A 23,218-nucleotide genomic window follows, 5' to 3' on the forward strand; every position below is an offset into this window, starting at 1 on the left:
ACCCCATGAAAGAAACTTGATCACGGGCACAAAGTCTTTTATAGATAATAGTGTCTTGTTGATTAGACCTTGGCAGAAACCTTGGTTTCTGAGGGTATTTCCCACTTTCCTTATTTCTTTACATTCATTCCACACAACCCTTTGGATTGTGTTTGGTTGTTTTTCAGTTCTCTGGAGTATTAGATTACCTGTTTAGGATTAACAGCCCATACTGTTTTTTTCATCATAAGAGGAGAGCAGACTCCTTGTGGGCAGAGGCCCATGAGTGGGCAGGGCCAGATGCCACACCAACTGAGATCCAGCAGATCTACATGGTAGAGTGAGAGCAAGTGGACCGACAGCGGCTAGAGGAACGGGGTAGAGTGACAGCGGCGGCTAGATAAACAGCAGCATGAAGAGCAGGAGTTCCAGCTGCAGTGTGAAGAGTGGGAATTCCAGCTGCAGAAAATGAAATCTGAGATGAATGGTCATTTTTATTAGTTTTTGCATTTATATGCTCCAGTGGGTTATCTTCTGTTTCATATACATTGTTTTAGCTCTCCATTGTGGTTAGGTGTTTCATTTGGTTCTTTCTAAAGAACATCCAGAACAACTCACTCACAATACACCAATCCTATGGACAAACTATCAACAACCCACCAAACCAAAGACATAATAAACAACCAAAAGGAAGAATCTCCGGATATGAATACCACCGACAAAAAGAAGAAAATAACAACAACAACAAATTCAACCACTGAAGAAACAGAAAACTAATAAAAATAAATACATCGAACCCCCCCCCCCCCCACGGAACCATACCACTCAATCCAACTAGGATACATCAACGCAAGATCAGCAGTAAGCAACTCAGTAGACATACGAGACTGGATTACCACAGATAACTTAGACCTTCTATTTATCACAGAAACCTGGTTCCATAGCCCCACAGACCCCGCCATCCTAGAAACATGCCCACCAGATTACAAAATCACCCACTGGACAAGAAAAGGAAAAAAGAGAGGAGGCGGAATAGCTATTATTCACAAACCCGAATTCACCATCACAATCACGGGTGAATCTACCTCACCACAACTTGAAATTGCATCGACAAGAATTAATCATCCAAACCTAATAGGACACCTTAACACAATCCTATTCTACAGGCCACCAGGAAAATGGCAAGACTCCCAAGCACAACTCATGGACTTCATCTCGAACTCCTGCGTATCTGCCTCAAACATCCTTATACTAGGAGACATCAAACTACACCTAGAAGATGACACCTCACCAAGCACACGAGAATGCAAAGAATTCCTAAAACTCTGGGACCTGCAAGCACCCAATACGCAACCAACACACAAAAAAGGACACACACTAGATATCATAACAAACAAATTCGAACCGGACTCAACTATCATACTCACTGACACAAGATGGACACCTACATTATGGTCAGACCACTATAAAGCAAATGTCTCTCTCTGCTGGTGAAAAACACACAAACACAATCAATAAACATGAGCGAACAACATACACAACAAGAGGAAAAATAGACCCCACAATATTCTGGCAACAGATCTACCAGAACGAATGGTCAACAAACGCTGACACCACCCAATTCCTCCAAGAATGGGACGATATATGTACAACAACATTAGACAAAATCGCCCCAATCCAAACCAGAACATCACACAGGAAAAAAGCAAATCCATGGTTCACCGAAGAGCTGAAAAAACTTAAAACACAAGTCAGGAAACTAGAACGAGAATGGAACAAAAAGAGAGACGAACAAACACTAAACGCCTGGAAATTACTTCGGAGAAAATACAAATACACCATAAAACAGACCAAAAGACTACATTACAAAACAATAATAGGACCAAACTACAAAGACACACATAAACTCTTCAACCTTGTGAACAAACTGCTAGACACCACACCAGTTACAAACAACGACAAAGATATACCAGACGTTGCCAACCTTGCGAAATACTTCAAAGAGAAAATAATACAACTACGACTCAAAATACCCGCCAGCCCTACTGAGTACGCCACACTTTTAGATTGTCTAGATCCAGAAGAAGGAACATACCCAGCAGACAGAACCTGGACCGAATTCGAAATACTATCAGAAGACCTCATCTCTCAAAAGATATGCCAAATCCCATTGCAAACTAGACATATGCCCAAATAACCTCATGAAATCTGCTCCTCAACAATTCATAATAGACCTAACGAACCATGTAAACTTCATGCTACAAAACGGACTCTTCCCAAAAGAAAAAGGAAAAATCTTACTCACCCCAATTCCTAAAGATACAAAGAAAAGCACAAGCAAAATAACCAACTACAGGCCAGTAGCATCCATACCACTAATAACCAAAATAACCGAAGGAATGGTAACAACTCACAAATTATCTGAACAAACACTCAATATTGCATGATGCCCAATCAGGATTCTGGTCGAATCATAGCACAGAAACAATATTAGTCACCCTTATGACTAAATTTAAACAAATAATTGCAACTGGCAACAATATACTCTTTCTACAATTTGACATGTCAAGTGCCTTCGATACGGTTGACCACGGAATCCTGCTACACATACTTGAATACTTTGGAATTGGAGGAAATGTCCTGAACTGGTTCAAGGGGTTCCTAACCCTACGTTCGTATCAAGTCACATCACATTCAACCACGTCTAAGGCATGGACACCTGAATGCGGAGTACCACAAGGATCACCCCTCTCACCAACCATTTTCAACCTAATGATGATCCCCCTGGCTAAACTCCTATCAAACCATAACTTCAACCCATACATATACGCTGATGATGTTACAATATACATCCCTTTCAAACAAGACATCAACGAAATCCTCAATGAAATCAATCAAAGCCTACACATCATGAACACATGGGCAGATGCATTTCGTCTGAAATTAAATGCAGAAAAAACTCAATGCCTGATACTCACCTCCCAATACAACACAAAGGAATTTACCGCTATAAACACACCAAACCTAAACCTTCCAATCTCAGAAACGCTAAAAATCCTTGGAGTCACTATCGACCGCCACCTAACACTCGAAATTCATGCAAACAACATAACTAAAAAGATGTTCTACTGCATGTGGAAATTGAAAAGGATAAGACCATTCTTCCCAAGATCCGTCTTTCGCAGCATAGTGCAATCCCTCGTAATCAGCCATCTGGATACTGCAACTCACTATAAGCAGGTTGCAAAGAGCAAATACTGAGGAAACTTCAAACAGCTCAGAATACAGCAGCCAGACTCATCTTCGGAAAACCAAAATATGAAAGTGCAAAGCCATTAAGAGAGAAACTACACTGGCTACCACTCAAGGAACGCGTCACTTTCAAAGTATGCACATTAGTCCACAAAATCATTCACGGCGAAGCCCCAGCCTACATGTCTGAGCTAATAGACTTACCACCCAGGAACGCCAAAATCATCTCGAATTTTCCTCGACCTTCACTTCCCCAACTGCAAGGGCCTGAAATACAAGACGCTACACGCGTCAACCTTCTCTCACACAAGCACGCAGTTTTGGAATACACTGCCGCGCAACTTAAGAACGATCCATGAACAAGCTTCCTTCCGCAAATTATTGAAGACCCATCTTTTTGAAAAAATATACGGAAAGAGCCAAAACACATAAAGTCCATACTCACTGTTCACTAATGCATCACACATCCAATTCTACAATCTTATCCCCGTAATCTCACATCACTCATACCTCCACTCAGAGAAATATGTATACCATATGTCTTCATGCCTTAACATTGCCCTTTAAGCCTTCCATTGTCCCCTTCCAATGTTTCAATGTCTGTGTTCCATTGTTATATTCCTTAACGTTACTTCGACTGTCTCGCTTAACTCTACACAATGTAATCCATAACCAAGTTGTAACAAATTGTATTTCCATCATTTTTATCATATTGTAAGCCACACTGAACCCGCAAAAAGGTGGGAAAATGTGGGATACAAATGCAATAAATAAATAAATATTGTTTTACATTGTGTTACAGTGATCTCAACAAGATTATTTTACTTTGAAGGTTTGAAGGAGTGGCTGGATTTAAAGTGAATGTGGGTAAATTGGAAATTTTGAACATCTCCCTTATCAAATCTTTTTCTCTCCTCCTCCCAGGTATGTCCAGCGTGTCTCTTCTTTTTCCCACCTCCACACTCCTGAATCCTGTGTGTCTCCCTCACCTACACCCCCTGCCTTCCAGGTTCTATAACCTTGTCTTCATTGCTGGCAGCAATTAAGGAACACTGCTATGGCAAGCATCGGGGACTTTCCTCTGCCAGGTTCTGCCTTCGTGGAAGCAGGAAATTACCTCACAGAAGGCGGGACTCGGCAGAGGGAAGGCCCCGACATCTGCCAGAGCAGTGTTCCATAATCGCTGCTGCTGTTGGCGATAAGAGACAAGGTTAGAGGACCCAGGAAGAGAGGGTGTGGGTGGAGGAGAGACATTGGACTTAACAGAGATGAGGGAGATGGGGGGGGGGGGGGCTGGAGGGAGATGTGCTGGATCCGGGGGGAGGGGCAGGAGAGGGACATGTGTTAGACAAGAGATGCTGGGCATGGAGTAAGAATAGAGACAAGGACACAGGGCAATGTTGGAAAAGGGCTGGGATTGTAACACTAAAAGGGTAGATACTGAACATTGGGGGTAGGAACAGGGACACAGGAGATGTGCTAAACAGGACAGAGAGGGACATAGTGAAGATAGATGGCAGACATAAACAAAGAGGAATTGGAAAATAGACAAGAAACCCTGAAAAGGCAGGAAAAACCAGAGAAAAGTAGAAGGCACAGACCAAATTGAATGGAAAAATAAAATGCTCAGACTACAAAGGTAGAAAAAATGTATTTTGAATTTATCAATTGGAACGTGTCCGCTTTGAGAAATGTGCATTTCTGATATCTTGCATTTTCGTTTGTTTCTCAATATTGCTGTATATGCAGAGACTGGCTCTTTGAGGTTTCGAGTTCAGTTTTTTCCTTCATATATCTCTTACTGGTCTGTGGTTCCTGTGATTTTCTGCTAGCTAGTATGCAGTTTCTGTGTAGAGATTTGTACAAGTCCTGTTCTGTTTTCTCACTGGATGGTGTATTGATATTTTTTCATGGTATTTTTACAGAGCTGCCTTTTCACAGATCAAGTTGTTGCTCTTTTTAGTCCTGGGAGTTAGTGCTGTTATGATACAGTAAGGTTCTGAGTGTGTTTTTACATGAGTTTGTGCAGTAGAAGGATTGTGTTGGCCTTACTGAGGTAACTTCAATACTTTGTTATGACAAAACTAAATGAAATTAGACAGGGTTTGTGAAATAATAATAGAATGTACATACATGTGTCTTTTTGTTTTTTTCTTCTGAGATGGCAACCCTAGTGTAGACAGTTGGTTGTAGAGGAGCGGCAGGGTGAAACAGTAGGTGTGGCAAGGGACTTGGAGTGGGACGGGAAGGGCACGGATCAGGGCAGGTGTCTGGTTTTTCTCTGTCAAAAAGTTGGCAGCCCTTCCCACAGCAAGTCCCTGGCGGGTGCTGAATAGATGCAGAAGGAAAGCGCAGTGGCTGCATGTCAGGCCACAGTTTCATCTTCTGCCACTCTGTACAGAATATAAAATTTGAACCATGTAGTTCAAATTTTGCATTTAGCACCAAAGAGACAGTTAAGAAGGATGTGGCCCGATGCACAGCTGCTCCTTCCTTCTGCTTCTTATTTTGATTCTTACCAGGCTGGAACTGGGAGGTGGGATCGAAGGAATGAGAACTGTGTGCTGCGCTGGGGGGAGGAGGAGCTGGGTGGCTGTGTTCCACAGGAGAGCGGAGAGGAGACAGCACTAGGTGTCTGCAGTGGGAGAGAGGGGCATGAGAGCTGGGTGTGCTGCAGGGGATGGGGTCAGAACTGAGTGTCTGTACTGCTGTGGGGAGGGGGAGCACAAACTGGTGTCAGTGTGCTGGGATGCAGGAGCTGAGGAGATATGTGCATGTAGAGAAGATAAAAAGCTGGAGAGCAATATTGAGAACTCAATTTGGGGGGGGTCATCATTGGGTGACAGATCTGTGTGTGTGCTGGGGGAGGCAGAGAGAGAAAAAAATTTGGGGGTATCCACCATAGAGAGGCAACCCACATGGGAGCCACTTTGATCAGGAGGATGCTTAGAGAGATAGCAACTGCAGAAGCAGCTTTTAAGGAGCATTGTTCTGGAGGCAATTCTCCAGCAGCCCTTTTGGTAGGATAAGTTTTTTTTTTTTTACATTTTTTAAAGAATCTGGGTATTTAAGGGGGGGGGTTGAGAAAAGCTACTGTTTTGGAGGGGGGTGGCTAGGTAGGTGATAAGTGGCTGTGTTTGCTGGGAGTGAATGGGACTAGCAGTGGGGAGGAGTTAAAACTACAGCTGCTGGGAGCAGGTGGGCAATGGAGAGAGGCTAAGGCTACAGCTTTTGGGGATAGGTGGCTGGGTGAGTGCACCGACCCACTCTCCCTTAGTAGCTGCAGCTTTGGCTTCTCTTCTATTGCCTCACCTACCACAGCCTAAAGCCTCTCTCTCCATTGCCAGATGATAGGCTGTAGTCGGGTGGGTGAAGGGGAGAGCAGTTGCTTCCTATCTGTTCCTTCCCTGCTACTGTGTTACATAACTTGCAGTAGATCATCTCGAGCACCTTATGAATGTGCAATTTATAAATGTGCATAAATGAATAAAAATTCCAGTCGTTACAAGTCTGGAGCCTAGATTTTTGGGCTGGCTGCTAGATCCTAAGAAACTTTGTTGAGCCATGCCTTGAGGTGATATCCCTTACAAGTCTGTAACCTCTAAGTATTTCACAAGCTTCCCAGCATAATATAAGAGGTTGCGGGTTAAGGGACAAACCTCTCCTAAACAAAATCTGTTCTGTTTCAATTGGTTCAGTTATCTATTCTGTCTATCTTAGATTATTGTAATGCTTTATATTTGGGGCTTCCTAAAAGACTGTTGAGGTGGCTCCAGGTAGCTCATTATCCAGTTGTGTGATTAATATTTATAAGGTTTAAGCTAGACCATTATTGGAAAAATTACACTGGCTTTGCAGGTTTAATGTATTATGCTTGACGTTTCAAACGTTAACAAAAGGAAGGGTCACTTTATCTGATGTAAAAATTCACGGTATAATCCTGGGCATATTCTTAGAGCTATTCAGAGTAGGTTGCCGATGGTGCCGGCTGTATGTTTGAAGGGTGCCGAGTTAAGAGCAAGAGCTTTAACAGTTACAACTTCTAAAGCTATGAAACTGCCTGTAGATCTCCATATGTTAGACCAGTATGGGAAGCTTAGGAAGGAAGGCACTAGTAACAGCAACAGCCAAGTTTTAGTAAGTTATAATTTACTATCTCTGAATGTAGAAGGAATACTGCTCTGATTTATCTTTTAAGGATAGAAGAAAAGGAATAGGGATATGTATTGTAGAGGGAAAATTTGTAAATAGGTTGGGGTTAAGGGGTGTGGGTACTTTGGGCTTGACTTGAAGGTAGGTGGGGAGGGTTTGAATGAAAGCTTTTTAAACTATATAATACCAACAGTTGGATGCAGAGAAGAAATCTGTAAAGCTCAGCTCCTGTATAACAACTCGTGCAGCTGGGCCAGATAGCCAGTACTTCTTTGCCTCCAGCATAGGTGGAGGTGGGGGTAACATTTGTTTGGTGCAGCAGGATCTTCTGCCTTAGGACAGCTTGGCTGAGGGCTCCCTTATTGTGTGCCTGGAGGGATATTGAAGAGCATAGAGTGGTCTCCTCGCCATGGGCCACCAAATCCTAGGACCTGAGAATCCAACTTAGAAACTCATCTGGTTTTCTCTCTACTACCCTCCTCTCTCCCCCATGTGGGGAGAGTGTCAAGGTAGTTCCCTTTCCACCATGTGGGAAGAGTCTCAAGGCAGTTGCATAGTCAAGCAAGTGCAGGAAGAAGAAAACGTCAAGCCCAGCAGTTCAGGGGGTCTACTCCTGACATGTCATGATGTCAGACCACAGTCATAGATGCAGGGAGCTATGGGAGGTATATCTTCACATCCTGATCAGACAGGATTATCAAAGGTTCCTGTAATTTGCAGTTCAAGGTAGATGCTTCCACTTCCAGGCACTACCCTTCAGTCTCACCATGGTATTTATCAAGGTGGTGGTGGTAATGCTCAGGCAAGAAGACATCTTGGTATACACTTATCTGAACTGGTTGGTCAAGATCAAGTGTCTGGTGAAAGGGATAAGACAACAGCCCAAGTCATCCATCCTCTGGAGTCTTTAGGTTGGGTGGTGAATTATGCCAAGAACAAACTGGAACCCACTCATCATCTGGACTACCTGGAAGTGCTTTTGAACACAGTAGCAGGCAACATGTTCTTGATTTGAGGAAGGTCTAACAAGTTAGTTGCAGGTACTCTTCACACAGCTAGCTCTATCAGCCTGAAGTTATCTCACCCCCATGTGCTGGGGTCTATTACAGCAACTCTGGACTTAGGAGGCGCTATTGGTCATGCGGTCTGCCAGGTCTGAGGTGTTTGAAACTCATTTCCCTAGTCTCTCCTTGTGTCAAGAGTGAGTTCCAGTGGTGGTTAGTTCAGGAGAAACTTGCCATGTGTAAATCTGTAGACTCCGGATTGGATCACTGTAACAACTGATGCCAGCATAATGGGAGGAGTGGGGTGGTGCCTACAGCCATTGAAACGTCATTTAAAAAGCACATGATAACCAGCAGACAATGCTAGTTTTAATTCATAGGACATTTTATTTATTTATTGAGATTTACTATACTTCCTTTTACTAACTGGCAGATGGTGTTAAACTGAACATGATCATTTTAATGCATTCTCTTCAGTGCATCAGGTGGCCGGTTAACTTGGGCTATTGGGAGAAGGAGTATCTTAGCAGGGCTTCTCTGCCTGTCCATGTCCTCCCTTGCCATAGACCATGAAAGCAGGAGAATGGAGCTGTTTCTCCAGCACCTAAAAGTGGTATTTCCAGGTTGTGTTTTGAGCCACATGTATTATTCTCTAGAGGTGTAGTTATTTACTTTGGCTACTCTGCCGAGGTAAGTGTAACTCTCCTTGGCAAATACCATGGTAATGAATAGTAAGTTCATTACTATACTATTAGCATATTGAAAATAGCTACATTACAAATTAAAACTGTTGTTTTTAATCTAGCTCTGTTTTGTGTACTAACACCTGGTTAATACAGCATTAACACATGCATTAAGAGTTCCAAAGAGAGGTATCAGTAGTAGAAAAAAGGGAGTAATATATTTCTATAGATTTCTATCATCAGTACTGGAGATCTCATCTACAAGGAATGACGAGATGTAGGTAACACAGGCCAATAATATCCTAAATAAGGGAACACTTATTCTTAACACCAGAGATTGTTCTATTAACCTGTATTAATCACTCTCTAGAGTTTCAATTGTAATTATACCAAATATCCAACTTTATTATACTATAATTTAAATGCAATACAATACATGCCTTAACCCCATTCATTCACCATCATTCATACTCCCTACTTAATCATATATCATTTCACTTCATTTTACATATCACAGCTTGTGCTTCATGGGATCATTATTGCAGAATTTCAATAATTTGAGTTCTCATTCCAGTAATCGGTATAGAGTGATTTCACCCATTGTTCTCTTAATTCACGATGTTCTCAAAGTTCACCAGCTCATCAGTTCCTCAAACTCAAAAAATCTTTCAAAACACATGGGTATACTGTCTTTTATGTGTTATTCAAACACTGTAGTTGTCTCTTGCTGGTATGTGTTGTTTTGAAAGATTTTTTGAATTTGAGGAACTGATGAGCTTGCGAACTTGAGAACATCGTGAATTAAGAGAACAATGGGTGAAATCACTCTATATTGATTATTGGAATGAGAACTGAAATTATTGAAATTCTTCAATAATGGTCCTATGAAGCGCAAACTGTAATATCTAAAATGAAGTGAAATGATATATGATTAAGTAGGGAGTATGAATGATGGTGAATGAATGGGGTTAAGGCATGTATTGTATTGCATTTAAATTATAGTATAATAAAGTTGGATATTTGGTAACTCAGGCCACCAGAATAGTATGTGGCTTGTATTATAAGCAAATCAAACAAAAGGGAAGGACAACCCTATGTGTATCCAACAGACAAAACAGAGTAGGGTAGTGCAATAAGCCTTCAAAGCAAAGTCCAAGAGAACTCCGAAGATGAAACCAGAGGTCAGTCTTTATTAAAGCAATTGTGAAACCTTTGTGTACAGATCTGAATGAGTTAGACAAATAGTCAACCACTATGGCAGAAAGATCTGAAAATAGGATATCCAAACAAGCACATCCAAGAAATGATTTCTCAAAGATAGAGCTAAACCTCGAGAGGAACCTATCAAAGCTCAAACTGAGAGACAGACTCCAGATGTACCCTGCACTTCTCTTACTTAGCAAGGGATATACAGTGAGCGATCTGTGAACATTGGCATTTTTTAGAAGGCCACCACTGCTTTAAAGATAAGAAATTGACTGTTGCATACTCTAGAGAGAAAAAAATCAATCTTTGTTCCTCTTGTAACAAAATTAAATCAATGTCCTCACCTCCTGACTTAGGTTTTAAGTACCTTGAACACTAAACATGTTGGTGTTATGATTAATATAACTACAATGCTCTATAATAGAGGTTTGGTTTTCCCTAATAATAAATAATAATAAAACGGGGGCACTGGATAATATAGATCACCTGGGATGTATTGCAATCAGAAGTGTGTGTCAATTGGAAAGTTTTCTGTGTAGTTGGATGTGTGAATAAGGAGGTTGTAATGGAATGCTGGTATACACTACATCTGCCACACTGGGTATGCTCTTTATGCTCTGCTGAGTTGTAATTAGCCTGAGGCACTGGTTATGCTGAAGGCAACAATCTCTCGGTTTTTCAGTTTAATTCAGTAACACCATGGGCTAGATTCTAGAAAAACCTGTGCGGAATAAATTTCCGCCTAAGCATATTCTATAAGCAACACGTAGATTTTGGCACGGTATATAGAATACACTTAGTTGATATCCCAGCGCCTAGAACTAAGCACATCCATTTACACCAAGGAAAATATGGCGTAAATACCTGCTTATAGATTTAGTCCCAAATGGGCATATGCTATAACAGTGCGTGTAAAGTTTACAACACCTATGAAACGCTCATTTCCCCGGCCATAACCACACATCCCTCCGTGCATTACAGAATACGCTTAGCGAGTTGTGCATGTAAATTCTAATTATTGCCAATTAGAGCTCATTATTGGTTATGTGCTGTTAAAACGCTGATTGGCTTAAGCTAATTAAGTTATGCGTGTTATAGAATACACTTGGATTTCAGCGTGGAATGCTAGGCATGATATATAGAATCCGGTGACATATGGTTTAAATCTAGAAATAGACCAGAGACCCTTTTCTCTAATTTACCAGACACACCACATAGTTGATACTTAGAAATGCACCAGATCCTCCGTCTGTTGGTATTGACACATGCATTCCTTTTTTCCCTCTTTTTCTGTCCCTTTTTCTTTTTTCACCCTTTACTGTTTCCCTCTTTTTTCCTTTGTTCATTTGCCCTATTCTCTTGTCTTTATTTTTTCTTATTCCCTTCTTTATTTCCTTTCTCCTCCATTTTCCCTTATCTCTTTTTTCCCTTTTGACTCATATTCGTATTGCATCTCATTAGCCCGCACTATATACATTTCATTGAGAATTACATTTTTTTTTCTGCTTTAAGGATTGCTTTTTTTGCTAGGATTCTATATTATATACTTAAAGCCGGGTGGTGTTTCATTTGAAAAGGGCAGCATTTATAATCATTTGTATGTTTTATTTTGTTTCCCATTTATCCACATTTTTATACCAATATTAGCTTTTATATTGTTTAGTCATTTGTATTCAATGGCATTTCATTTCTGGCACATTGTATGTATCCTCCTATATGACTGTTTTGTTATTTTGCTATACATGGCTTTTTTTTTTTTTTGAGATGGAGACGTGCATTGCAACTATTGTCGTCGTCCCCCCTCTTTTTTTTTTCTCTTTTCCTCTGACATCGGCACTCTGCAGCATCTATGTGTGTTCTGTTTTTGCTGAATTTCAGCCGCTCAATTTTTGTTATTTTATATGGCCTTTTTTTAGTAGGTTTGCAACATAGAGTGCTCTATTTTTCTGATAGTTACAGAAATGCTAGGTTTTTTTAATTTGCCTATAGTGGGTTTTAAACTTCTTTATATTACATTTTCTTTGGGTACGAGACTCTGCTTTGGTTTATTTAAGCATACTTGCAGCATGGCTTTCACTTTTCCCGCACTGACCTGATCAAATGCTACTATTTGCTTTGGGAATAACATCGAGGTAAGATATTGTGCTTTGGAAAATTGATTGACACTGTGCATTGTTAGGTATATGATACAGCTTCTCTATGCTTTTATATATACTTGTCTTTGAATTTCAAGATTGATTGTTTCAGCGTCCCAGCGGTGGGCGATCTTTGTCACAAAGATTTCACTCGTGCTTTTGAAAACTCATTTATGCCTCATGGACTTTAGTCTGTATTTGTTTAATGGTAGTATATTAGTGTGCAGTGTGGTAATCAAACATTTGTTATAATTTTGTTTCATTATTTTTTTTTCATGTGGATTCATCTGTTTCTACCACAGGTCCCCCTGCTAGTGAACTCATTTGTTATGCAACATTTTCTTATGTGACACTACATATGCTTTTGTATTCACGCAGCTTGTAGTACATGGTATCTTAATACTAATGGTTTGTGAAAATATAGCTTAGGTTTTATGTTTCTTCCTAATATTCTTGTTGCTGTATCCTCCATTTTATATTGCACAACCTGTTTTATTCAGTCTGATTTTGTGTATTTTGTTTATGTAGTTGTTACTATTCATATTTCCTATATAATAATTCTCACCTCCAACATTCTATCCTGCCTGGGCCTTCTGAAAATCCAGATACACAATAGCAACCGGCTCCCCTTTATCCACATGTTTGTTCACCCCTTCAAAGAAATGTAGTAGATTGGTGAGGCAAGATTTCCCTTCACTAAATCCATGTTGACTCTGTCTCATTAATCCATGCTTTTGAATATGCTCTGTAATTTTGTTCTTAATAATAGTCTCTACCATTTTGTCCGATGTCAGACTCACCGGTCTATAATTTCCTGGATCTCCTCTGGTTGTTCTTAGTTTTATTTTTAATAGATATACAACTTTTTTTACATTGTATTTGTTTTTATAATTGTATTTTATGTATCGAGCAGTTTTATATATATACATTGATATATGTATTTTGTCTGCATGTAGTTACTGTGACTCCTGAGGCAGGCATTTTATGCCAAAACACAGTTCCATATAGATTCCCTTTTTTGTTTGTTGCTTCAATAAAGATTGACCTCTGGTTTCATATTCTTAGTTCTCTTGGACTTTGCTTATAAGGTTTATTGCACTACCCTACTCTGTTGTACTATAAGCAATACATAGAGAATAAAATAGCTAAAGATGTACTCTAGAAGAGAGAAGGGGGTCAGTAACCATACGAATATCTTTCCTTTTTCAGTAAAGTACCAAAAGGTAGCATTTTCTGTAAAGGTGGGGGAGACTAAAAAGGAAAGTGAGTCTTTTCATTTGACTTCCAGCCAAGGTGATAGAATTCAAGCACATTCAGGATAAATGCAGATGGATGATGATGTGAGGGAGTGAGAAGGCCACAAATCAGTTGGTACTAGTTACATAGTAGGTGGTTCACCATGTGCCCAAGTGGTTTTTAATCTGTTGATATTTTTCACATTTCTATGCATCTTTCTGTCACTCCTTCCAGAGCCTGTTATTGCGAAGGAATCGGTGAAGCCCAGCCCATCCACAGATATTGCAACTCCACTGCCAAACCGTGGAAACGTATGTACAATCAGTCCTTTATATTCTTTATATATAAAGCTCAATGGCAGATAACCTGATTTTGGTCTTGCTGACAGAATCAGGATGACATCTAAATTGTGGCTTTCCTTTTTTGTTCAGGTTTCTTGTTTACATTCTATTCTCCGAGGACAAGCAGGCTGCTTGTTCTCACTGATGGGTGACGTCCAAAGCAGCCCCTCCAATCGGAACACTTTCTAGCAAAGTCCTTTGCTAGTCCTCGCGCGCCGATGCGCACCGCGCATGCGCGGCCGTCTTCCCGCCCGAACCGGCTCGTGCCGGCCAGTCTTCTTTTGTCCGCGCTCGGTACGGTCGTGTTTCGCCATTCGCGCCCCAAAGTTGACCTCGCGCGTCGTTTATCGACTTTGTTCTAAAAAAAAAAAAGGTGTTGGACGGAGACCTTTATGATTTTCTCCCTTTCCGTGCTTCCAGTCTTTGCCCCGGTAAGTTTTCTTTTGTCGTCGGGGTAGGCCCTATTTAGGCCTCGGTCGAAGTTTTTCTTCCCCCTATTTTTGCGGTGCCATTTTCGCCATTTCGAGTTTTGATCTCGCCGGCGTGATTTTTCCGCCCATGACATCGAAGTCTCCCAGCGGCTTCAAGAAGTGCACCCAGTGCGCCCGGGTAATCTCGCTCACTGACAGGCACGCGTCGTGTCTTCAGTGTCTGGGGGCTGGGCACCGCCCTCAGGCCTGTAGTCTGTGTTCCCTTTTACAAAAGCGGATTCAGGTAGCGAGATTAGCCCAGTGGAACATTTTGTTCTCGGGCTCTTCGTCGGCATCGGCACCGGGAGTATCGACTGCTTCGACGTCGTCGGCGCCTGGACCTTCATCTTCGCCCCCGATTGCATCGAGGCATCGGCCCTCTGCATCGGGGCGACATCGAAAGGCCGCGTCGGCGTCGGTGGTATCGAGACCTCCTCGTCTGCTGATGTCGTCGGACGGTGGTGCTTCATCTGGAGTGCAGGTGAAGGCTGTCCATTCCCCTGCTGGTGGCGGTGAGCCTTCGGGTGGGTCTCCCCCCATTCCGAGGGCTCCTGCGGTACAGCCCCCCCGAGACCGACCTCCTTCGGTCTCGGCCCCGAGGAAGCGACGGCTGGATTCTACGTCCTCCTAGTCGGTGCCGGGAAGCTCCGGTGACATGCTTCGTCCCAAGAAGTCGAAGAAGCATCGTCACCGGTCCCCTTCCCGTGTCGGCACCGAGAGCTCTGGGTCGCCGAGGGAGTCGGCACCCAGTAGGCATCGGCACCGAGAGGACAGCTCGCCCTCTGTTCAAGAGGTGTCGATGCGCTCCCCCTTGGACAGCCCGGAACAGCCTCCTCACCTGGAACAGACTCTGACATCGACGCCTGCATCGGCTTCCATGCCTTTTTCTACAGCCGCTCTGAACGAGAGTCTCCGGGCCGTTCTCCCAGAGATCCTGGGAGAGCTGTTGCGCCCTACCCCTCCGGTACCGGGGGTGCTTGCGCCACCGGTACCGTCGAGCGAGGCGCCGGCTGGCCCATTGCCCGGGGTGAGGTCTCCGGCGTCGGTGCCGCGTGCGGTACCAACTGCGGTAGCCTCCCAGGAAGGCTCCCTGACTACGTCGGCGGAGGGAGCTTCGCCGGTGCGGGCGAGGGAGTCTACCTCTCGACGCCCCCACCGTGGCCGTGGTTCCACGGAGTCGAGCCGGGCACGGTTGCAGACACAGGTCCGTGAACTTGTGTCTGACACCGATGGTGAGGCCTCGTGGGAAGAAGAAGGAGATATCAGATATTTCTCTGACGAGGAGTCTGAGGGTCTCCCTTCTGATCCCACTCCCTCTCCTGAAAGACAGCTTTCTCCCCCCGAGAGTCTGTCTTTCGCTTCCTTTGTCCGGGAGATGTCTACGGCCATCCCCTTCCCGGTGGTTGTGGAGGACGAGCCCAGGGCTGAAATGTTTGAGCTCCTGGACTATCCTTCTCCACCTAAGGAAGCGTCCACAGTACCCATGCATCATGTCCTCAAAAAGACATTGCTGGCGAACTGGACCAAGCCATTAAGTAATCCCCACATCCCCAAGAAGATTGAGTCCCAGTACCGAATCCATGGGGACCCAGAGCTGATGCGCACCCAGTTGCCTCACGACTGGAGTTGTGGATTTGGCCCTAAAGAAGGCAAAGAGTTCTAGGGAGCATGCTTCGGCGCCCCCGGGCAAGGACTCTAGAACCTTGGACTCCTTTGGGAGGAAGGCCTACCATTCTTCTATGCTCGTGGCCAAGATTCAGTCCTGCCAGCTCTACACGAGCATACACATGCGGAACAATGTGCGGCAGTTGGCGGGCTTGGTGGATAAGCTCCCCCCTGAGCAAGCCAAGCCATTTCAGGAGGTGGTCAGGCAGCTGAAGGCATGCAGAAAATTCCTGGCCAGAGGGGTGTATGACACCTTTGATGTTGCGTCCAGGGCCGCTGCTCAAGGTGTGGTGATGCGCAGACTCTCATGGCTGCGTGCCTCCGACCTGGAGAATAGAATACAGCAGCGGATTGCGGACTCGCCTTGCCGTGCGGATAATATGTTTGGAGAAAAAGTCGAGCAGGTGGTAGAGCAGCTCCACCAGCGGGACACCGCATTCGACAAGTTCTCCCGCCGGCAGCCTTCAGCCTCTACCTCTACAGGTAGAAGATTTTTCGGGGGAAGGAAGACTGTTCCCTACTCTTCTGGCAAGCGTAGGTACAATCCTCCTTCTCGACAGCCTGCGGCCCAGGCTAAGCCCCAGCGCGCTCGCTCTCGTCAGCAGCGTGCGCCTCAGCAAGGCCCCTCGGCTCCCCAGCAAAAGCAAGAGACGAGCTTTTGACTGGCTCCAGCAGAGCATAGCCGCCATCCAAATGTCAGTGCCGGGTGACCTGCCAGTCGGAGGGAGGTTGAAAGCTTTTCACCAAAGGTGGCCTCTCATAACCTCCGATCAGTGGGTTCTCCAAATAGTCCGGCAAGGATACACCCTCAATTTGGCCTCAAAACCTCCAAATTGTCCACCGGGAGCTCAGTATTACAGCTTCCAGCACAAGCAGGTACTTGCAGAGGAACTCTCCGCCCTTCTCAGCGCCAATGCGGTCGAGCCCGTGCCATCCGGGCAAGAAGGGCTGGGATTCTATTCCAGGTACTTCCTTGTGGAAAAGAAAACAGGGGGGATGCGTCCCATCCTAGACCTAAGGGCCCTGAACAAATATCTGGTCAAAGAAAAGTTCAGGATGCTTTCCCTGGGCACCCTTCTCCCCATGATTCAGGAAAACGATTGGCTATGCTCTCTGGACTTGAAGGACGCCTACACGCACATCCCGATACTGCCAGCTCACAGACAGTATCTGCGATTTCAGCTGGGCACACGTCACTTCCAGTACTGTGTGCGACCCTTTGGGCTCGCCTCTGCGCCCAGAGTGTTCACCAAGTGCTTGGCTGTAGTAGCAGCGGCACTTCGCAGACTGGGGGTACACGTGTTCCCATATCTCGACTATTGGCTGGTGAAGAATACATCCGAGGCAGGAGCCCTGCAGTCCATGCAGATGACTATTCGCCTCCTGGAGCTACTGGGGTTTGTGATAAATTACCCAAAGTCCCATCTTCTCCCAGTGCAGAAACTCGAATTCATAGGAGCTCTGCTGGACTCTCGGACGGCTCGCGCCTATCTCCCAGAGGCGAGAGCCAACAACTTGTTGTCCCTCGTCTCGCAGGTGCGAGCGTTCCAGCAGATCACAGCTCGGCAGATGTTGAGATTGCTGGGCCACATGGCCTCCACAGTTCATGTGACTCCCATGGCCCGCCTTCACATGAGATCTGCTCAATGGACCCTAGCTTCCCAGTGGTTTCAGGCTGCTGGGGATCTAGAAGACGTGATCCACCTGTCCACGAGTTTTCTCGAATCCCTGTATTGGTGGACAATTTGGTCCAATTTGACTCTGGGACGTCCTTTCCAAATTCCTCAGCCACAAAAAGTGCTGACCACGGATGCGTCTCTCCTGGGATGGGGAGCTCATGTCGATGGGCTTCACACCCAAGGAAGCTGGTCCCTCCAGGAACGCGATCTGCAGATCAATCTTCTAGAGTTACGAGCGATCTGGAACGCTCTGAAGGCTTTCAGAGATCGGCTGTCCCACCAAATTATCCAAATTCAGACAGACAACCAGGTTGCCATGTACTACGTCAACAAGCAGGGGGGCACCAGATCTCGCCCCCCGTGTCAGGAAGCCGTCAGCATGTGGCTCTGGGCTCGCCGTCACGGCATGGTACTCCAAGCCACATATCTGGCAGGCGTAAACAACAGTCTGGCCGACAGGTTGAGCAGGATTATGCAACCTCACGAGTGGTCGCTCAATTCCCGGGTAGTGCGACAGATCTTCCAGGTGTGGGGCACCCCCTTGGTAGATCTCTTCGCATCTCGAGCCAACCACAAAGTCCCTCAGTTCTGTTCCAGGCTTCAGGCCCACAGCAGACTGGCATCGGATGCCTTCCTCCTGGACTGGGGGGAGGGTCTGCTGTATGCTTATCCTCCCATACCTCTGGTGGGGAAGACTTTGTTGAAACTCAAGCAAGACCGAGGCACCATGATTCTGATTGCTCCTTTTTGGCCGCGTCAGATCTGGTTCCCTCTTCTTCTGGAGTTGTCCTCCGAAGAACCGTGGAGATTGGAGTGTTTTCCGACCCTCATCACGCAGGACGAAGGGGCGCTTCTGCATCCCAACCTCCGGTCCCTGGCTCTCACGGCCTGGATGTTGAGAGCGTAGACTTTGCCTCTTTGGGTCTGTCAGAGGGTGTCTCCCGCATCTTGCTTGCTTCCAGGAAAGATTCCATTAAGAGGAGTTACTTCTTTTTTATGGAGGAGGTTTGCCGTCTGGTGTGACAGCAAGGCCCTAGATCCTCGCTCTTGTCCTACACAGACCCTGCTTGAATACCTTCTGCACTTGTCTGAGTCTGGTCTCAAGACCAACTCTGTAAGGGTTCACCTTAGTGCGATCAGTGCATACCATTACCATGTGGAAGGTAAGCCGATCTCAGGACAGCCTTTAGTTGTTCGCTTCATGAGAGGTTTGCTTTTGTGAAAGCCCCCTGTCAAGCCTCCTACAGTGTCATGGGATCTCAATGTCGTTCTCACCCAGCTGATGAAACCTCCTTTTGAGCCACTGGATTCCTGCCATCTGAAGTACTTGACCTGGAAGGTCATTTTCTTGGTGGCAGTTACTTCAGCTCGTAGAGTCAGTGAGCTTCAGGCCCTGGTAGCCCAGGCCCCTTACACCAAATTTCATCATAACAGAGTAGTCCTCCGCACTCACCCTAAGTTCCTGCCAAAGGTTGTGTCGGAGTTCCATCTGAACCAGTCAATTGTCTTGCCAACATTCTTTCCCCGTCCTCATTCCTGCCCTGCTGAACGTCAGCTGCACACATTGGACTGCAAGAGAGAATTGGCCTTCTATCTGGAGCGGACACAGCCCAACAGACAGTCCGCCCAATTGTTTGTTTCTTTTGATCCCAACAGGAGGGCTGTAGGAAAACGCACCATATCCAATTGGCTAGCAGATTGCATTTCCTTCACTTACGCCCAGGCTGGGCTGGCTCTTGAGGGTCATGTCACGGCTCATAATGTTAGAGCCATGGCAGCGTCGGTAGCCCACTTGAAGTCAGCCACTATTGAAGAGATTTGCAAAGCTGCGACGTGGTCATCTGTCCACACATTCACATCTCATTACTGCCTGCAGCAAGATACCCGACGCGACAGTCGGTTCGGGCAGTCAGTGCTTCAGAATCTGTTCGGGGTTTAGAATCCAACTCCAACCCCCTAGGCCCATGTTTGTTCTGTTCCAGGCTGCACTCTGTTAGTTGGTAAATTTTTTAGGTCAATCTCAGTTATGTCCTCGCCGTTGCGAGGCCCAATTGACCATGGTTGTTGTTTTGAGTGAGCCTGGGGGCTAGGGATACCCCATCAGTGAGAACAAGCAGCCTGCTTGTCCTCAGAGAAAGCGAATGCTACATACCTGTAGAAGGTATTTTCCGAGGACAGCAGGCTGATTGTTCTCACAAACCCGCCCGCCTCCCCTTTGGAGTTGTGTCTTCCCTTCTCTTTGTCTTGCTACATATGAGACTTGCTGGCACGAGTCGGTTCGGGCGGGAAGATGGCCGCGCATGCGCGGTGCGCATCGGCGCGCGAGGACTTTGCTAGAAAGTGTTCCGATTGGAGGGGCTGCCGTGGACGTCACCCATCAGTGAGAACAATCAGCCTGCTGTCCTCGGAGAATACCTTCTACAGGTATGTAGCATTCGCTATTTGGTCAATGTGTGTTTTTATAATTTTTTTACTACTTTATAGACTTTGATTTTTTTTTTAATTGAATGTACTTTACATTCTCCGAGGACAAGCAGGCTGCTTGTTCTCACGACTGGGTGACGTCCGCGGCAACCCCCACCAACCGGAAAAAGCTTCGCGGGCGGTCCGCACGCAGGGCACGCCCACCGCGCATGCGCGGCCGTCTTACCGCCCGTGCGCGACCGTTCCCGCCAGTCTTTTCTTTTCCGCGCTGGAGAGAGTCGTGCGTCGCCGCTCTCTCTTAGTCAGCCCCGGAAAACCGTCGCGTTGTCCGCAAATTCGCTAATTTTCTGTTTTTTGTTGCCGCGCGCTTCAAACCTTTTTTTCCTTTTCTCAAAAAAAAAAAAAAAGGAAGAGAACGCGCTGAATTTTCTCTCGTTTTCTAGCGAGGGCGTCGCGTTGCGGCCTTGTGGCTGCGCGGTCGCTTTATTTTTCGAGGTGTGATTTACCGCCACCATCGACGACTTTAACTTCGCCGACGCAATTTTTAGTCGACGTCCTCGAAGGTCCCGAGTGGATTTAAGAAGTGTGGTCGGTGCGGCCGGCCTATCTCGCAGACCGACACCCACGCTTGGTGCCTCCAGTGCCTCGGGCCGGAGCACAATATCAAGTCGTGTTCTTTGTGTCTTGGTCTCCGGAAACGGACTCAGGTTGCGAGGCAAGTTCTTCGGGACCGTCTTTTTGGAACTTGCGCCGGCCCCTCGACGGCATCGGTATCGACGGCCGGTTCTTCGGTACCGGTATCGGTGCCTGCGAAATCGACACCGATGGCATCGACCCCAGGAGTACAGGTCCCATCGGCCCGCCGGTCCTCCGGTGACGGTAGGGGTGAGAGGCCGCGTGGGCAATCGGCCCCGGTCACTCCCTCTGCTCATGGCCCTCGGGACCGAACCCTGTCCGACCCGGCCCCTCGAGACCGAGGGGGATCGACCTCCTCCTCCTCCGTTCCACCTGGCGCCAATGACGGGCACCGCAAAAAACAGAAGAAGAACCGTCATCGGTCCCCATCGGTGCGCCCGGCCCCCGGAGAGGAGTCGACGCCGAAGCGTCCGCGTCGAGAGGAAAGGTCCCCCTCGGTAGTGGAGGTACCGACACGTCAGGGTCCCAGCACTTCGGTGCAGTCTCCTGGACCCGAACAGCTTCCGGCACCTCTACCGGCCCCCCCGTGTTTCCGACAGCGGGCCTGGATGAGTGCCTCCGAGCCATCCTTCCGGGGATCCTGGAAGGGCTGATGCGCCAGGCTGTGCCGGCGCCGGGGGGCGCCGTTGACTGTGGCGCCGGCGAGCTCTAGCCCGGTGCCGAGGCCATCGACACCGCCGCCACTTGCGGCGCCGGTCTCGACTGCCACGCAGGTGGAGTCCCCGTCGACGTCGATGGAGGGAGCTTCGTCCCCGCCGGCGCGGGAGTCCACCGCTTGACGACACCGAGGCCTCGGTGCCTCGACGTCGAGCCGGGCCCGGTTGAGGACTCAGCTGCATGACCTTATGTCCGATACCGAGGAAGAGGCCTCGTGGGGGGAAGAGGAGGACCCCAGATATTTCTCCTCAGAGGAGTCTGTGGGCCTTCCCTCTGACCCCACGCCTTCACCAGAGAGGAAGCTCTCGCCTCCTGAGAGCCTCTCCTTTGCCTCCTTTGTTAGGGACATGTCTATATGCATTCCCTTCCCCGTGGTCTCTGTGGATGAGCCGAGGGCTGAGATGCTCGAGGTCCTCAACTATCCATCACCACCTAGAGAGTCCTCCACGGTACCGTTGCACAATGTCCTTAAGGAGACACTGCTTCGGAACTGGATGCGACCATTATCTAATCCCACCATCCCCAAGAAAGCAGAGTCCCAGTATAGAATCCACTCGGACCCAGAGTTAATGCAGCCCCAATTGCCTCATGACTCGGCGGTCATGGATTCTGCTCTCAAGAGGGCACGGAGTTCGAGGGATACCGCCTCGGCGCCCCCGGGGCGGGAGTCTCGCACTCTGGACTCGTTTGGGAGGAAGGCCTACCAATCTTCCATGCTCGTGACCCGCATCCAATCTTACCAGCTCTACACGAGCATCCACATGCGGAACAATGTGAAACAACTGGCGGACCTGGTTGACAAGCTCCAGCCGGAGCAGTCCAGGCCTTATCAGGAGGTGGTCAGGCAGCTGAAGGCGTGCAGAAAGTTCCTGTCCAGGGGTATCTATGACACCTGTGACGTGGCATCTCGTGCTGCGGCCCAAGGTATAGTGATGCGCAGGCTCTCATGGCTGCGTGCCTCTGACCTGGACAACTGCACCCAGCAGAGACTGGCCGACGTCCCTTGCCGGGGGGATAATATTTTTGGTGAGAAGGTCGAGCAGCTGGTGGACCAACTGCATCAGCGGGAAACCGCCCTCGACAAACTCTCCCACCGGGCGCCTTCAGCACCCACCTCAGCAGGTGGACGTTTTTCCCGGGCCCGGCAGGCTATGCCCTATTCTTTTGCCAAGTGTAGGTACACCCAGCCGGCCCGAAGGCCTCGTCAGGCACAGGGACAGCCCTAGCGCGCTCGTTCTCGTCAACAGCGTGCGCCTAAGCAGCCCCCTGCGCCTCCACAGCAAAAGCCGGGGACGGGCTTTTGACTGGATCCATGGGAACATAGCCGCCCTCAAAGTGTCCGTACCGGACGATCTGCCGGTCGGAGGGAGGTTAAAATTTTTTCACCAAAGGTGGCCTCTCATAACCTCCGACCAGTGGGTTCTCCAAATAGTGCGGTGCGGATACGCCCTGAATTTGGCCTCCCTGCCACCAAATTGTCCTCCGGGAGCTCAATCCTTCAGCTCCCATCACAAGCAGGTACTTGCAGAGGAACTCTCCGCCCTTCTCAGCGCCAATGCGGTCGAGCCCGTACCACCCGGGCAGGAAGGGCAGGGATTCTATTCCAGGTACTTCCTTATGGAAAAGAAAACAGGGGGGA

The 23,218-nt window shown here is 47.0% G+C and overlaps 1 protein-coding gene across 1 annotated transcript in view; it reads left to right on the forward strand.

Annotated features, from left to right (window-relative positions):
* KATNB1 (katanin regulatory subunit B1) overlaps positions 1-23,218 on the forward strand; it is a 324,176-nt gene that overhangs the window by 118,907 nt on the left and 182,051 nt on the right. Inside the window, exon 15 of the mRNA XM_030203568.1 lies at positions 13,882-13,958. Within this exon, the coding sequence (XP_030059428.1) occupies positions 13,882-13,958 (77 nt within the window). The remainder of the gene's footprint in view (positions 1-13,881; positions 13,959-23,218) is intronic.

This window comes from Microcaecilia unicolor, chromosome 5, assembly GCF_901765095.1.
Source record: "Microcaecilia unicolor chromosome 5, aMicUni1.1, whole genome shotgun sequence".
Lineage (NCBI taxonomy): Eukaryota > Metazoa > Chordata > Amphibia > Gymnophiona > Siphonopidae > Microcaecilia > Microcaecilia unicolor.